This window comes from Chelonia mydas, chromosome 5 (genome assembly GCF_015237465.2).
Source record: "Chelonia mydas isolate rCheMyd1 chromosome 5, rCheMyd1.pri.v2, whole genome shotgun sequence".
NCBI classification, from domain to species: domain Eukaryota; kingdom Metazoa; phylum Chordata; order Testudines; family Cheloniidae; genus Chelonia; species Chelonia mydas.
Window position 1 is genome coordinate 50,618,196 of NC_051245.2, and position 17,557 is coordinate 50,635,752.

General features: G+C 45.1%; 1 protein-coding gene across 2 annotated transcripts; it reads left to right on the forward strand.

The window, feature by feature from the left end:
* The first annotated feature begins 259 nt into the window (after nt 1-259).
* On the forward strand, nt 260-15,332 carry ZCCHC9 (zinc finger CCHC-type containing 9). Of its 2 annotated transcripts, XM_037903172.2 has the most exons (7): nt 260-638; nt 2,030-2,080; nt 4,240-4,631; nt 5,488-5,638; nt 5,886-5,978; nt 7,510-7,578; nt 13,959-15,332. In XM_037903172.2, exons 3-7 carry the CDS (start codon nt 4,266-4,268, stop codon nt 14,075-14,077), a joined length of 798 nt encoding a protein of 265 aa, XP_037759100.1. In that variant the 5' UTR covers nt 260-638; nt 2,030-2,080; nt 4,240-4,265; the 3' UTR covers nt 14,078-15,332. The 2 variants fall into 2 exon arrangements, with proteins under 2 accessions (XP_037759100.1, XP_043402920.1); XM_043546985.1 differs by lacking the exons at nt 260-638; nt 2,030-2,080 and adding an exon at nt 2,165-2,486.
* Nucleotides 15,333-17,557: the final 2,225 nt, after the last annotated feature.

Sequence of the window (17,557 nt, forward strand, 5' to 3'; positions counted from 1 at the left end):
GGGTATGCTATGAGCGCTAACCCAGGCGGCACAGCTGAATGGAGACAGCACAATGTTCAGAAAAGACCTTCTAAGGAAGCCAGAAATTCTGCCAGTCGCCCAAGACCTGCTCCCCTTCGCTCCCCACCGGCCCGGAGCTGTGTTTGCTCGGGGAGACGCGGCCTGCACCTATACTCACACCTGGACGCACCGCTGCTCGCCTCGCTTTGCTCTACCCATAGTCCCCGTTCATTTAACGGAGAAGGGGAATGAAAACACGAGCAGCGGCTTTGCGGGCCGCGTACACCTGCACACTCGTGTCGCGCTTCCCGCCTTGAGCACCGCGGGGCTTGAGCGCGGCTCCGCCTAACTCGCCTGCGCGCACCGCAGCCCGGGGATGTGCCCAGCGGGTTGTCTTGTCCCGCCGGCGGCAGCGCGTGACGGGCGGGCTGCCGGCCAAGGCCTGGCTACAGGAACCGGCAGCGGCCTTACACCGCAGCGGCCCGGCTAATCCCGGGGCCGCCGCAGGAGCGCCCGTCCTTTGGCCCCGCCCCCTGCTCCTCTCCTCCCCCGCCCCTCGCCCTGTTCCGCCTCTTCCCCTGCAGGCCTCTCCCCCTGCTAGCCGGGCCGGAAGCCGGAGTCTGGCTGTGGACAGTGAGGTGAGCATGTTCCTCCCCCCCACCCCGCGCGGAACTAGGCCGAGCCCCTCCGCGCCTCCTCCCCCCACCCCGCGCGGAACTGGGCCGAGCCCCTCCGCGCCTCCTCCCCCTCCCCCCACCCCGCGCGGAACTGGGCCGAGCCCCTCCGCGCCTCCTCCCCCTCCCCCCACCCCGCGCGGAACTGGGCCGAGCTCCTCCGCGCTTCCTCCCCCTCCCCGCGCGGAACTGGGCCGAGCTCCTCCGCGCTTCCTCCCCCTCCCCGCGCGGAACTGGGCCGAGCCCCTCCGCGCCTCCTCCTCTTCCTCTCCCCCCACCCTGCGCAGAACTGGGCCGAGCCCCTCCGCGACCCCCCATCTGAACCGGTTATATAATAATTGTTTGACCCTCAATTCCAATCACTGGTATTTATTTTAAGCCTTTTTTTATTTTCAATGTCATAACAAAATAAATATCTAATTCTGTCAACTATAGGGAGGGCCCTACCAAATTCACCTCCATGAAAAACATGTCAGGGACCTTGAAATCTGGTCTCCCACCATGACATCTGGTCTTTTGTGTGCGTTTACCCTATACTATAGAAGTTTCTTTGGGAGACCAGAGTTTCTCAAATTGGGGGTCCTGACCTAAAAGGAAGTTGTATGGGGGTTGTAAGATCATTATAGGAGGATTGCAGTATTGCCACTCTTACTTCTGTGCTGACTTCAGAGCTGGGCGGCGGAGAGTGGCAACTGTTGGCTGGGCGACCAGCTCTGAACGTGACGCCCCGCCAGCAGCAGTGCAGAAGTAAGGGTGGCAATACCATACCATGGCACCCTTACTTCTGCACTGCTGCCGGCAGAGCTGGGCCCTAAGTGTGGCAGTACCACACAGTGCCATCCTTACTTCTCCACTGCTGCTGGCCGCGGCTCTGCCTTCAAAGCTGTGCTCCAGGCCAGCAGCTGCGGCTTTCCAACTGCCCAGCTCCCAAGGCAACTCCATTGCCTGCAGCAGTGCAGAAATAAGGTAAGCAGTATCGCAACAGTCCCCCTCCCCCAATGATCTTGCAACCCCACCACATTTCCTTTTTGGGTTAGGACCCCAACAGTTACAACACTGTGAAATTTTAGATTTAATTAGCTGAAATCTTGAAATTTACTATTTTTAAAATCCTATGACTGTGAAATTGACCAAAATGGACAGTGAATTTGGTAGGGCCCTAACAATAGGGTTTTGACCCACCCCCTCCCCTAGCAGAGATGGAGAAGGGGTAAAACCTCCTCTAAGAGAATTTCAGGATGGGGATGTGTGCACATATGCATAGAGGGTAATTTGTATTTGAACGCAAAGAGCAACTGTAAGTGTTGTTTTCTTTTAATTTTGTTACTGACAAAATTTCCTGTTTTTTCCTAAAGGTTTTCAGTAATCCGTTGGGTGTGTAACTCTCAATAGCGTTATCTGCTGAGGTTAGGAAACATTTCCCTTTACATGGTGGATCGCTCTCTCCGGTTTAAGGATGCAAAATATTCACAGGCAGAGCTGAGTCCTAAATGGTGGCCTGTACCACATGAAGCTGAGGGACATGAACAAGAGGGGCCAGCGGGGCTGGTGCTTCCCCCGCTCCCCGTTACAGCTGCCCGAGGCGGCTTGCAGCTCTGCTAGCCAGTATGCCTTATCCCCCTTGTCCTAATAGGCCAATGTCAAACCCTCTGACTGCAGGACAAGGGGATCCCACACTGAGGCCCCGCCAGGAGCACCAAGCTTGGGGTGCACTGCCAGGTGCTGGTGAGCTTGGCACCCCTGCGGGGTGGAGACTGGTGACTGCAGGCCCCAGGTCTGGCAACGCTGGGGTTGGCAATGCTCTGCTGGTTGGTATGTGCAGCCCCGCCCCGCCAAGTTGCTCCATCTAGGTTAAAACAGTCCCCAGCCCCACCCGCAACCAGCTCAGCTCTGCTTCTGATGAGTGACGGGAAGTGCAGAGCAGCATGTTGGGAAGTGTTTCCAGGGTGGTCGGACCCTGTCTCTCCCTCCCTGCGGGTCTCTACTACACTGGAGGCCTGGTCCTGACACCCTGTCTAGTATGTGCTTTGCTGTTCGCCTGAGCCCGGCTTGCCCCCCACACAGGGAGCGGTGCTCAGGCCAACAGCAAGGGCCACGATGGGGCTTGGGTAAACCCCGCACAGTGTCCCGTTTTCCCTTTGGGAAATGTGATCACCCAACCCCGGGGCCTTCGCGCTGCACCAGTGGTGAGTGACTCTTGTGGGCTGCGGCCCCCTGGACTCTCATGTTCTGCATGGTCAAATCCCTCTGCATGGCTGTGAAGTCACAAGAGGCCAGTCCGTATTGAGGCTGTGTGTTGGTGGGGTGCTGGGCCCATGGTGGCTGTGGGTTGCCTTGCTCCCTCCACTCCCCGCCAGGGGCAGCCAGGGCTGCGTTGAACCTGGCTGCTGAAACCTGGACTGGGATCAGGCCCTAAACGCTGGGCCCCGTGACTGCCTCAGGCCTGTAGCGTTGGGGGTGGGACTGCCTAATGCCCAAGTTGTGGGGTGGGGGCGCTGATAACCTCGCTGCTGAGGTCGCTTCCACACGCCCTCGCCCTGACCATGAGAGTGGCTCCAGCACCTCATGCTGCTCCCTGGGGAGGAGTTCGTGTGTGTGGGACTGGGTGGGCCAGATTAGCAGTGCCACACCCCTACCCCCTGGCGAGCAGCCCCATGTCTGGAGTCCTGTCTCCAGGCTGGGGAAGGCAGCACAGCCTGGTAACTGGGGAAGGGTCTGCTGGGAGCCCTATACTAGTGCCTTAGGTCAGAAGAACCAGATTAACCTTTTGTGGGCCCTACCCCTGCTTGGCATTTTCCCACCACTTGCACCGGTGGTGGAAGGGGTGGAGAGGAGTGAGCAGCAAGTGGGGCCATGGGGAGGAGAGGCTAAATGGGACAGGGCCGTGAAGCGTGGGCAGAGTCTGGAGCGGGGCCGTGATCCAACGCCCTTGTAAACCCGGTACTGTAGGCCAGGGCTATACAGCAGCGGCACAGCCACAGCCCTGGGGGCATGCTGCAGAAGCTTAGACATCTCCTGTATCAACGGGAGGGGTTCTCCTGTTGCTGTAGTTAATCCACCTCTTCCACAGGTGGGAGCTAGGTGCACAGAAGAACTGTGCTGTTAGCCCGGCCATATTTACACTAGAGTTAGGCTGACCTAATTGTGGCACTAAAGGTGCAACCTTTTTCACAGCCCTGAGCAATATAGCTAGGTCGATCCAATTTTTAAGCATTTGATCTGGCCCAAAGTTGGCTAAAACAAAAGTGTAGATTATACATTAATGTGACGGTTTAGCTCCACCGACCCACCCAGCAGGGCAGTAACTTAGTGGTCCCAGATGCTTGAGCAAAGAGACATCTCAAGCTGTGGTACAAATGTAGAATTTTGTTTTTCTTTGGTTGGTGCCTTGTGCGGTGATTTTACATGATTTTATTTTTTAATAATGTTTGTAGAATAGTGGTTCTCGGAGTCCCCGATCTTAAATTTAAATGTAGTCCTATCATGCTAAATTTTGTGCAAACTGATAAAAAGTCATGTACCCTGCCCAAAAGAACAAGTGTGACCTTCAGTATTTGCTTTAAAGGCTTGTAAAATATTCCAGAAGAAATAATGACCAGGTGGGCCCGTACTAGTACCACTCATAGCAAAAAGCCTCTGGATGCTACACCATGGGAAGATATGAAAAATGGATCCACCAGTGGAACAGTGAGGAATAAACAGCAAAATTATTCAAGTACGCTTTCTTTAAAGAATGATCAAGTGAAGAAGAAGAATAAAAAGAAAAAGGACTATTTGAATGAAGATGTTAATGGATTCATGGAATACTTAAAACAGAGCTCACAGTTTATACATAATGGAAAGGTGAGAGCAGCCGACAGCCATGAGGTGAGGGAAGAAGTAGCAACAGCCTTGAAGAAAGACAAGCGTCGGGAGGGAAGAAGATTGAAGAGACAAGAGATGAAGAAAAACACCATGGTGAGATCTCTGTCCTGTTCTGCCGTTTCTCTTCAAGTTTTTGTTCATAAGTGTGTTCTAAGATTAAGGTAAAAGTAATTTAGGTACTTATATACCTATATATTAGGTGTATAAATTGCAGAAAATTGTAGAAAAGTCTTAAGGCCTGCAGAATTCCAGTATAACTAATGTTAAGTTGCCCGCCTGTTTGGAATCCACAAAATGTACCAAACTTACTTTTTGAAGGAGGATGCACTCCTTCTGTAATGATCAGCTGTTGATCAGTGAATGCGCAATATGATATTCCTATATACACCTTTGTACAATCTTATAGATGGGTGAACAATGCCTATAATATTGGAGCTTGATCATCTCATTGGTTGTGGGTGCGGGTCTGTGACAACTATTCTGTAGCAAATTGGATTCATCCCCATTATATTCTAAGAATTTTCCCCTTAAGGCTGACTGTGTAAGATTCATAAAGTACTTATTACAGTGGAATTTTGTGGTCTTGCTTTCAGTGCCAGTTATTGAATCTTAGACCTTGAGATCATTATATGTCTTATTGGGTATTGATGTGACCTTATTTTAAAGATCTAAGGACCAAAACTTATCTTGATTCCAAAGTCTAAAACTAGACCTTGCTGGGGTTCTCTTACCCTAAATATGTGTCTATGACACAGAGATTTCAGTTAACTTTAATTTTAATATGAAAAGTAGTTTGAAGAAAATAAAATTCTGTTGGAGGTAAAAGCTGATTGTGTGTGTGTGGTATTAGCAGTAAATGTATCCTTTTAAAATATTCCTGGCTGTAAAAATACACAGCAAAACATGAGTTTCCATAGTTGGTTTAGTAATTCACATTTTATTTTTGAAGGTATGTTTTCACTGTAGGAAGCCTGGCCATGGAATTGCTGACTGCCCAGCTGTACTTGAAAGTCAGGATATGGGTACTGGAATCTGTTATCGATGTGGATCTACAGAGCATGAAATCACCAAGTGTAGAGCAAAAGTAGATCCAGCTCTTGGTATGTTTTTTTTTTTTTTTTTTTTTTAATATCTACTTATCTCTCTTAAAGGAAGTGCTTTGTAAGGGTTTTCTGATCACTGAGAAGAGTTTCATTTTTAGTCAGTTTTGAGGACATGCATTACCTGTTAAAGTGGTTCCACATTACAGCAATATTGATTTATTTTCTGTAAAAACAATGACATTATCTGTAACTTTGGTGTTAAGGTTTAATATGTATTTTAATAAGAACAATTGGAATCTTACAGGGGAATTTCCGTATGCAAAATGTTTTATTTGTGGCGAGATGGGGCATCTGTCAAGGTCCTGTCCAGATAATCCTAAAGGACTATATGCTGAAGGTCAGTATAATTATTGCTGTAAACCAAACATTTGCCCTCTTATAATGGTGGTTAAATGTAGCAAAGAACAAGGTGACAGCTGCCAGGAATGAGAGAGTGTAGTGAAAAGAGCTCCTTGTAGAAGGTGGACTATGTACTTTGTGTAGGAAAAATTATGTCGCAACTGTAGAGTGTCTAGTGCATATCTTCATTAGCTAGTGATTACCCCAAGTAACTGAGCATCAGCAGGATGAGTAGAAGAGCATATGAGCTAAATTCAATTTGAAATTCAAAAAAGGGGTGTTCTCAATGATTCTAATAGGAAAAAGACCCTTTATATTTATGTACCTGGAGAAAGGGAGACACTCTAAACCTGTGGGGAGGAAGTGTATAGACTCTTTTGGCTAGAGAGATATTTTGAAAGCTAAATGAGCTGTTCAGTCCTCCCATTATATGTTGGATACATGAGTCTCTTCAGGTATTCCATGGCTGTTAGCCAAACAAGTTATTACTGCACTAAAATTCTATGTTTAAATATGTGATGACACTGCAAAAAAATAAGGAAAGCTGCCTTTAACTCGTCCTTTTGGAATATAATTCATTCGGCCTGTGACGTCACATGTAGATCTGAAACATGCAGTGCCTCGGCATCCTCGTAATTGCAACATGTTCTTAGTGAAGGCTTTATGTTAGAAAAGGGACAACCTCAACTTAAATCACATTTCTGTCTGAAGTTGTTTAACATAAGAAAGGGATTAAAATAAAGTCTTTTTTTAATTTGATAATCCCTTTTTGTATAGTTAACTTTTTCATTTCCCAGTATAATCAGCTAGTTTGTAGATCTTTCACACTGTAACCTGGCAAAAATAGGGAAGTGACTAAAATCTCAGATTAGTTGGAGGACTCAGTCAGATGTATTTTAAATTGGTGTTAACCTTTTTTGAATTGACTAGACCTCAAGTAGATGTTGCCCCTTTAAAGGCTGGATTTTGTCCTCAGACATCCACATGCAACTCCCATTAACTTCAGAAGAAGTTGGTATATGCTGGTATCTTGGAACAGAATTTGTTCCTAAAAAAACAATGTCAGAATTTCAAATAGCTACTAAGTATTTCTAGGAAAATATAATTCAAATGACTCTTTGCAGTAACATTAATACTGGATTTGTGTATATCATTTGGCATCCGTAGATGAGAGTGCTTTACAAAAGAGGATAAGTATAATTATTCCTATTTTATAGAGGGGAAACTGAGGCCCAGAGGTCAAATTACTACTCCAGTGTCACAAAGCAGGTCTTCTATACACTGGACCACGTTGTCTCAAGTTAACTTGAATTTTAGTCTATGAATGACCTCTGAGTTAGTCTCTAGAGGAAATTTTTATCTTAATTTGTGATATATAATATTCAATTTGTTTAACTTCTAAATTTTCTTGTTTCAAGTGAAGATCAGTCTTTATAACATGTTGACAAGTAATTAAAATATGCATAATGATAAAGCCAATATTATTTCCAGTTGTTAAGAAATAGCTTTGGATGTTGCTTTCTTAATAGGAGGCTGCTGCAGGCTTTGTGGATCTGTGGAACACTTTAAAAAAGATTGTCCAGAAAACCAGTACTCAGGTGAGATCCACGGGAGTATAGCTTGCATGTCAAAGTTTTAAAATATAAAGACAAATTATTCTGTTGTAATGATGAGACCTATAAAGGGGGCTTGAAAAATACACTCACCTAGTAGCAAATATGAAACTGTTCGGGAGGAATGGGGAGTGTAGGTGGGGTAAAGCAAACTGCAGAAATTGACAACTTTCATTACAAATGGTTCTAGCCCTTAACACATATGACAATAGTGTTCCAAATATAAAATGCATGTGAACCAATAGAATGCTGTCTTCATGAGACAGTCTGCACCAATGCCTTTACTTTCTCCAGGGGCTGCAGGGTGAAACTGACAAAATGGTCATTTTGCTGTGGGTAGCAGTGAAACTGAAAAAGTCAGTTTCAGAGTGGGAAAGCTTTGAGTGGCAGTTGGGTACTGGAGCTATTTGAGGAAGAGGATAAATCGAAAAATGGAGACTAGGGATCCTCCCTGTTCTACAGCAGTCAGGAAAGAGAGATTCTGATGAAGGGAGAATGGTGGGTCCTATAGACTTCTTAGTAGGGGGAAAAGAGGAGATCTCTCTGGCTGCTGTAAGGGAGTTTGACATCTACTACTAGTCAAGGCTGATACAAAAGATGGGGGGCCCTGAGCAGGATCTAGGGACTACAGCCTGGTATAAATCCAATAGCTGAGGTTGGAGGAATGCACAGCTTGCTGTGGTGTTGCTCCTTAATTGCTGCTGGTGTGGGGGGAAGACACTTTACCAGTCTCTGGCTAACTGTTTTAGTTCTGCGCTAAAGGTTGTTGGTTAGCCCTTCTAAGCCCTACCAAATTCTGCCAAAGTTATTGTTTGTTCAAATATCTGGAAAAAATGAATTGAAAAATATCCTTACATTGTCTACTGATAACTCTGAAAATTCATCATTAGGTTTTATTTTCATTTACTTTTCTTTCCCCCTAACCGACCAGCGTTTCTTTATTATAAAATTGTCTGCATCTGGGAGATATGGTTTAATGATCATGCAGAGAATGGAGTCCAGGTATTCCTAATTTCTAATAGCTGTTAGGCTACTGCTTTGTTTTCTGAATATCTGTAATAGAGACTACAGGAAGGTGAAATCGCAGGAGAGGGATTGTATGTTGTTATAGTGACTCAGTAATTTTGAGCTGCACACGTCCCCCTCCAAAAGTCTCTAGTGCCATTGGCTCTAAGATGCTGTCAGATTTCAATCATCAAATCCAGTTTCCTTCACCAGGATCTCACACATTCTTCATCCATCACTACTAAATGTATATATCTTGATCATATAAATGTTATGTCAATTATTCGCAGTGTGCAGGGAGTATCTCTGTGCCGGCATCAGGTGTACATGAATAGCTGAAGTGTTTTAGTTGTTGAAGCATATTTTTGTCAAGTAGGGTTTGTTGGAGGTTTCATAACCAGTGTATGATTGTCAAAGATTTGTAACATAGAAGGGGCGCTAATGGTACTTGTGGTAATTTGGTCTTGAAATTTTTCCAAAGGTTAGCAGGCAGTATAGATTTTAATTAGATGTAGTTTAAACAAAAGCTGCTTCTGGTAACGTAAAACAAAAGAGATGTTTTTTTTAATGTTGGGGAGATCTGTAATGATTGATTCCAAGGCTCAAACCAAACCCATGTCACATAGCAGACTCCCATGGAGTGGAGTTAATTTCTCAGGAATCTGATTCCAACCCACTGAAAACTAAAACATAGAAACTGCCCAGTTCTAAATTAAAGAATGGCCCACCCTGGAATGGGTTGGGGCAGTCCTAGCTTTCACAAGAAAGACTTACACAGAAGTAAACAGGCTATAGAGGCACAGGTAGGGGCTTGTCTACCCTACAAAGTTTTGTCCTCAAAAGCTGCCTTTTGCCAACAAAATAGGGAAAGTGTACACAGTACAAAGCTACTTTTGGTGGCAAAAACAAAACCACCTCAGTGAGAGGCATAGAGCCTTTTGTGGCAAAGTTAAGCGACAAGGCACCAGTGTAGACACTGCTGCTTGTTTTTTCCACAGACCTGGCTTCCACCAGTATCCCACAATGCCTGCTATGACTGCTCTGCTCACTGTTTTGATCTCAGCTGCCCTGCAGGCATGTGTCCCTCCCCTTCCAAAGCTCTGGGGAAGTATCTGAGAGCTGAGCCTTCTGCTGCTTTTGGGAGAAAAAAGAAGAAATCATTAATGTGGCATGCTCCTGTTCTGCCCTGCTCTGGGAACTCAGCAGCAGGCGGACTGCTGCTTGGGGGGTGGGGGGTGCAGGGTGAGACTGCTGTGCTGCTTTGACATTCCTCAGCAGGCTCCGGATGCTGCTCCGAGCAGCTGAGGAGGCTGTGCGAGAACTCAGACGGAAACACAGAACGGCAGGCAGGCAGAGCGGGCTGCTTCGGGAGAGACTGCTGTACTGAACAGAGCTGAGGGCTGACGTGGGAAGGGGGTGTCCCCCTCCCACTGCCTCAGGATAGGTCAGTCAGCCTGTTTTCTCCACTGCCCCAGACACACCACTCTCCTCTTCTTCTGCCCACACCCTTCAGTTGGAAAAAGCAGCTGACAATCTACTTGGATGCTCCTGGAATGATGGGATTGAGAAACCTGCATTATGTGATGCTGTATCTGCCCCATGAGGCATTGCAAAGCCTTCTTAAAGCACCCTGCCGCCAGTTGCTCAGTGGGATACTACCACAGTGCACTGCTCTCTGTGTTGATGCAAGAGCTGTCACTGTGGATGTGCTCTGGCGACACAAGGAGCTAGCGTGAACATGCAACAGCGGTTTTAAGTAAAGCACTTTAATTAAAGCAGCATAACTTTTGCCGACACAACTTCATAGTGTAGACAAGGTAAGTGTAAGATGTTCTAGGGCAAACAGAATCTAATGAGTGCTACTGAAAGCTTCCCTGCCTGGAGCCCCACTGTGAGTGATGCACAGGACTTGGGAATGCAGCTCGAAACTTCTGAATAGCTGTGTATATTGGGGCTGTGTATACCCCATGTCCATGCCCTTGTGTGTTTCTCTACCCCACGTCAGGGTCTATTATATTGCAGTTGTGATTGCTTTGCTGTTCCTTTTGATCACCGTAAGTACTGAACAGAGGAACTCCTTGGTATATTTCGGGTCATTATTTTTTCTTTGTTTGTGGGATGGTCAGCTAGTGTTAGGATTTTTAGTCCCATTGGATAGTTAGTTTCAAGGCTGAGCAATTCCCACACTCCTGTGGACCTTATCTAAGGTGGCCAAAGCCCAGTCTACCCACTTCAAGTAGTGCCCCTCTTGTAGTGGCATTGGATCAGTGATGACACAGGAGGATTACATTCCTAGTTACTGTTCTAGCCCAGACCATCTTAGAGGGGGTTGTGAGTGTGTCCTGTGGCCCAGTAGAATACAGGACTCCCCTAGATACCATGCCTATCAGGGGTGTCACGGCATTGATGTCTGGACACTCTTTGATACTGCTGGTGTTGATGCCTTGACACTGAGCACCACTACATTGCCCATACTGATATCACGTGTTTGTGGGTTGATGGGCTCTTCCTCTGGAGCCCTGATGTCAGACTCCTGGTATCCAGTGCCTCAGCGGTAAGTTCTTCTTTTATGTAGTTGTTCTGCAGTATGACTCTTAAGGGGGGAGTCCTGAGGACGTAGGCAGGGTACATGTGCGGCCCTAATGGCTGGGTACTGTTCAGACATTCTGACCAAGGTGGTCGTATCCGCTACAACATGGACTCATGTGGGCAATAGTCTTGTGTTACTTTGTTTAAGTAACCATTTTTTATATACCATGAAAAAACACAAACTTTCTGTCAGGCTGGCACACAAGTGGAAATTGGAGAAGTTTCAATAGGAGAGAAGGAATTTTGTAGTGAAATCAACAGCAGTGCTCTGCGAACCCTTGTGAATGACAGACTGTCACTGTGTGAGTGGCAGCCTTTAGTGGATGAATGTGGTTTTCATTTAGCAGTGTTGGTATTCATGTATGTCAGAAGGCAGGAGAGCATCACTAAACAGTGTGCTTACTCCATGCAATTCCTATACTGCAGGAGATATGAGAGTCAAAGGTTTAGTGATGCCTACACCTTGAAATATATAGCTTCTGTGAGATACTTAATGGCAACTGACAAATACCATTTTGTTTGCAGAAGTACACTGCATATCCCAATCTAGAAAAATGTGGATCTCTCTCAGGAGACTAAATTATATGTATATATACGAAGCTGAACTGGAATTCTCCATGGTTGGAAAACACATCCATAATGAAGACTGACAGTTAGATGCTGTGTAATTTCACAGGAGACCTGTTAAAACTAACACTGATATTTAAAAACAAGCACTGCTGCTTATAAAACTGTTAGAATTCATTGAATCTATAATGATATGCTGTGGATAAGAATGAAGAGAGAAAATTTTGTAATCAGTTTGCATCGTGCAAAGTACTCTTTGTGAGTGGGGATAAATTAAGATAACCGATACTCCCAAGACTCAGGGTTACAGTCAGTTACTAAAAGAAAAGGAGTACTTGTGGCACCTTAGAGACTAACCAATTTATTTGAGCATAAGCTTTTGTGAGCTACAGCTCACTTCATCGGATGCATAAAGTGGGAAGTACAGTGAGGAGATTTTATATACACACAGACCATGAAAAAATACACATTGTAAGGAGAGTGATCACTTAAAATGAGTTATTACCAGCAGGAGAGTGGGGTGGGGGGAGAGAAAACCTTTTGAAGTGATAATCAAGGTGGGCCATTTCCAGCACATTTCCAAGAGTTAACAAGAACGTCTGAGGAACAGTGGGGGGAGGAATAAACAAGGAGAAATAGTTTTACTTAGTATAATGACTCAACCACTCCCAGTCTCTATTCAAGCCTAAGTTAATTGTATCCAATTTGCAAATTAATTCCAATTCAGCAGTCTCTTGTTGGAGTCTGTTTTAGAAGTTTTTTTGTTGAAGGATAGTCACTTTGAGATCAGAAATCGAGTGACCAGAGAGATTGAAGTGTTCTCCGACTGGTTTATGAATGTTATAATTCTTGACATCTGATTTGTGTCCATTTATTTTTTTACGTAGAGACTGTCCAGTTTGACCAATGTACATGGCAGAGGGGCATTGCTGGCACATGATGGCATAAATCACATTGGTAGATGTGCAGGTGAATGAGCCTCTGATAGTGTGGCTGATGTGATTAGGCCCTATGATGGTGTCCCCTGAATAGATATGTGGGCACAGTTGGCAACGGGCTTTGTTGCAAGGATAGGTTCCTGGGTTAGTGGTTCTGTTGTGTGGTGTGTGGTTGCTGGTGAGTATTTGCTTCAGGTTGGGGGGCTGTCTGTAGGCAAGGACTGGCCTGTCTCCCAAGATTTGTGAGAGTGATGGGTTGTCCTTCAGGATAGGTTGTAGATCCTTGATAATGTGTTGGAGAGGTTTTAGTTGGGGGCTGAAGGTGACGGCTAGTGACGTTCTGTTATTTTCTTTGTTGGGCCTGTCCTGTAGTAGGTGACTTCTGGGTACTCTTCTGGCTCTGTCAATCTGGCTCTGTCAATCAGTTACTAAAACACACACCATTTCCCCTGGTGACTCTTATTCAGATGCAGTTAGGGTATGCCAGAGCTGGCTGTTACTTGTTTTAGACACTGGAACTGCCACATATGCACTGAAATTAGTATAGGTTACTGATAACTAACGTGTCCATGTAATATTTTCAGCACATTCTGACTAGCTGGCCTCCAAAAATTGAACTGCTGTACAGAAGAGAAATATAGCATGCCAATGAGCTACGTGTTTAGGAGGGGTATGTTAACTGGTATTGAATGGAGTAAAGTGTGGAAAGATGCTCTCATAATTAAAAAGAGTCAAGAGATCAGCCGTGCCACAAACTTCTTGCATGACCATTGGCAGATCATTCTGCCTTAATATCCCAATCTATACAATGGGGATGATATTTACCTACTCTCTAGGCGTGCTAAGGCTTATTTAATGTTGGTTAATTACAATGAGGCCTTTGTGGAAGGTGTTGGAGGGGAAAGAAGGTATTATAGTTAACCCAATTTGGTGGTGATAGGTGAGGGCCTAATTTGAGAATCTTGGTGAGTCCCCTGCTGAGAAAATATACCCTTATATAGTGTGTTCCTTGTTTTGGGGTTTTTTTAAAGTTACAATATTTACTGAACCCTAATAATGCTTTGGGAGATAGCTGAGTTTGCAGAATAGAGGTTAAACAACTTGCCTAAGGACGTGGAGAGTTTGTCAGAGCTAGAATTAAAATGCAAGACGTCCTGACTGAGAGGATGTCGCCCAGTGGTTTAGCCCCAAGACCGTTCAAAGTGAAAATCTGGGATATAACCAATGGAGTTTTACATAATCTATTTTGCCTCTCTTGCTTCACAGATCAAGCAGTAACAGTTGGTCGATGGTCCTGTGGAATGAGTGCAGATTACGAAGAAATTCTAGAGAGCCCTAAACCACAAAAACCAAAAGTAAAAGTACCAAAAGTTGTTAATTTTTGATAACTGCTCTTGGCTCTCAGACTATATTAAACATCATTTGTCTTCTGAGTGGTCACTGACTTATACAACTGAAAGATAAAGCTGGGTTCCTTAGGCCAAATTCAGCCCTAGCATAGTGGGCATAACTCCACTGACACCTACTTACATTGATTCTGGCTTCAATAAACCAGCTGGATCGCATGACTTCCTGTGTGTTCACAATTTTCTACAAACCCCCTCTCCCGCCAACCTTAAATGGTGATCACTTAAAAACCTAAACAATGCTTAAATGAAGTTGTCCTGGGGAGAAAAGGTAATACAGCAAACAAATGGTTTTTTAAAAATGCTGGTTCATAGCTGTCATGGTTCAGGGCTAACTGCACCACTGGCCCCTCTCCAGTCTCTCTAAATGTGCTCATTAAATCTCAGACTTCATGCTTTCAACTCTCTCAGGGTGGAATGGCACAATTCTCCCACTCTTAGATTGGGGATCTGGGCTGCAGTACTCCGTGTACCAACTATTCTCACCCCTACAGGTCTGCTTGTGTTCAGCACAGTCTCCTTAAAGTATGGTTTATGAACACATCCCTTCAGCAAAAAAAAATTAAAACAAAAAAAGGCCAACACATATGAAACCTCAATTATGCAGCTTCACTTACTGTCCCCAGTAACACTTGGATAGTCAGTTATACTCTACTGCAAAACTTCTAGAAGCCACCCCAGATTTATTAATGCTTTACAAAATGGTGGGTCTAGAGCCACAAAATGTACTATGGATGGCGAGTGGTGTACTATGGGTGCCAAGACTGATTTGATGCATTCAGTATTAAATCTGAATTGCTAAAGCATTTACAGACAAAGTAGTTCTGTGCACCTTAGAGGGTGTCAAGGATCCCCCTCTCATCAAAATCTTAACGTTTGATTTAGAACTCTAATTATGAGACACTGTACTAAACTTTAAAGTAGCTTTGTCATAGTTAATCTTTGAAGGATAAGTATGTAGTGATCAAGATGTTCACTTAACTTCCTATTTTAACATGTCCTTTTATGAATGTGTTATGACCCTTCTTAAGGTGATCTTCATGCGCTTTGAAAGATGGCATGGCATAGCAGGCTCTTTTGGGCCAAGTCCTGGCTTATTGCTGCCTTGGAATGTACGGTTTCTTGTGGTAAATCCGAATACACGAACGTATTGTTTAAATGCTTCCTTATTTATACATTTTGCTTAAAATTAACTATTTTTATAAAATATATTAAAAGTTTGAATTTTCTGTAATGGTAGTTGCATTTTTCCTAATGATTTCCCTGGTTTTGGTTGTCTTCTTCCACAGAATAGCTTTCCTTTTAATGACAGGTTTCAGAGTAGCAGCTGTGTTAGTCTGTATTCGCAAAAAGAAAAGGAGTACTAGTGGCACCTAGTACTCCTTTTCTTTTTCTTTTTAATGCATCTTTGGACTAAGTCTCTCTGGACTTTAGGAAATAAATGTGTGTGCATCTGGCTCATCAATGGCTCAACAGCTTTCAAAAAGTACATAAATACGATTTACAAAAGCCAAAGAAAACAAACAAACCCAAAATGGAAGTAAATACCAGGAACCACCTGACTGCCTGATGCCTTATAGCGATTAACTACAGAAACCTAACAGGGAGGGAAAGCACAGAATAAATACTAGGCTGAATCTTTTAAAGCTTTGACTGAGATTTCAGCAGGTGCATTGGTATTTGGTTTACAGTACGGAGTGGGGAGTGGCATCTGAGGGAGAACATTACAAATGTACTGGAAGTAGATAGTGTGTAGCTGAACTTTATACATCCCCTATGCAAGGAGCTGCTAAAGCAGCCTGAGGATTGCCCAGATTTGTGCTCCCTGCTGCCATAGTCCCCATGAGTGTTTCAGTAGTGGGGAAGGGCACAGCACTGCTCTGGCTATATCTACTCACATTCCCAACATGTCCCTCCAGGCCCATTCCTTCACCAGCGATATCTAGAAGGTGATGGGCATCACAGAGCTGACTTGGCACCTTATAGGGAGCTGTGCTGGGAGAATTCACTAGAGTGGGGCCATGCAAACGCTTTGCAGAAGCATCTCTGGTGTAATGTGGCTGAAGCACAAAACTGCATTCTCTCTCCCTCCCCCTCCTCATTAGTAATTGAGCACTCCCACTATATTATACACCAGGCAAATACAAAATTAGAATAAGTAACCAATGTTAGTTTTCAATCAGTGCTTCAGCGTGTCGGGAGCACTTCTGTGTGGCTATTTTTAAGTAAAGTAAGAAAGTGAGTAGTGTAACCCCAACCGACAGGCAACACTACTGGATGTTTACGGATCTATTCACTTCTGATGTAAGTTGGAACAATTCCTCTGTGGTCTGTAGAGTTATACCTGCTTAAGGCAGTAGTGACTGGTGTGTGAAGTCACCAAATGCTTAGGCAGCTGTGGAGCAACCTGACAGCATCAGTGGGAAACGTCTATGCAAGAACTAAAGAACCCCTAGAAACACTGGATTGTGCAGGTTCTCTGCCTGAGATTCAGGGTAGCTGTACTGGACTGGGACCCATAAGTTGCTGGGGCCTTTTTGGCTTTTGCATAGTCAGTGCAAAGGGTTCCTGGGACACTGCTTCGACTCAACACTTAGAGCCAAATTTTGGCATTAAAGAAGCCCCTCGTGGTTCACCTGAGATTTTTGGAGAGGGAGTAGGGTGGTTCCTTCCTCTTCCCTGCAAGTTTCCCCTCCGTTTGTGTGATTTCCCAACCATGTTTTTGCTTCCCATAGGTCATTTTTAGACAACTACCCACAGCTAGATGCTATAGTGGTGCCTTGGTGTCTCGCACTCAGGTAGACTCCTTACATCCTCTATCACTGTGCAAGGGGTGTCTAAATTAGTGGAACAGGTGTGTGTGTGTGGGGGGGTGAATAAAACCACCCAAATGACTGATGATGAGCCTAAGGGTAACATTTTTGAGGGCATCTCAGTCTGATTTTTCAAAAGTCACGGGGGCCTATATTCTCAAGGCTAGTGAGTTAGGTGCCTAAATACTTTTGAGGAGCTGGGCCTAGGTGACTTTGGAAAATGTAACACTCATATGTTGGTGGAGTGGCTATAAAGAGGCCTAAAAGAGTCTTCGTGAGTGTAAAGCAGTCTGAATTAGTGTTAGAAGACCAGATCCTAGCTCCTGTTCCATAGTGCAAAATGGGGTGGAAACTGGTTGCGTTTTCTCTGCAGGGAGAAGATCCCAGCAGGCACAGAGCTGATGTCACTGGCACCAATGCCAGATGCTCCTACAGCTGTCAACATAGGGGCTGGGGAGGGTGTGTGGCTCAAGTACTATGTGTTCTGGCTATCCCAAGCTGCTGGACAGCTCCTTAGGCGACTTTTGCGAGCCAGCCCAATATGAGAGAGCCCCATGGCTGCTCAAAACTGCTCAGGGCATAAAGCTGGGATGAAAATCAGGGAGCAGTAACCAGCTCCCTTGTATTGCCCCCTGCCCTCCCATCT

Coding starts and splice junctions, on each gene's coding strand:
- ZCCHC9 (XM_037903172.2), top strand. CDS start 4,266: ATGACCAGGTGGGCCCGTACTAGTACCACTCATAGCAAAAAGCCTCTG. Junction 4,632..5,487: donor AGATGAAGAAAAACACCATG/GTGAGATCTCTG, acceptor TTATTTTTGAAG/GTATGTTTTCACTGTAGGAA. Junction 5,979..7,509: donor TAAAGGACTATATGCTGAAG/GTCAGTATAATT, acceptor CTTTCTTAATAG/GAGGCTGCTGCAGGCTTTGT.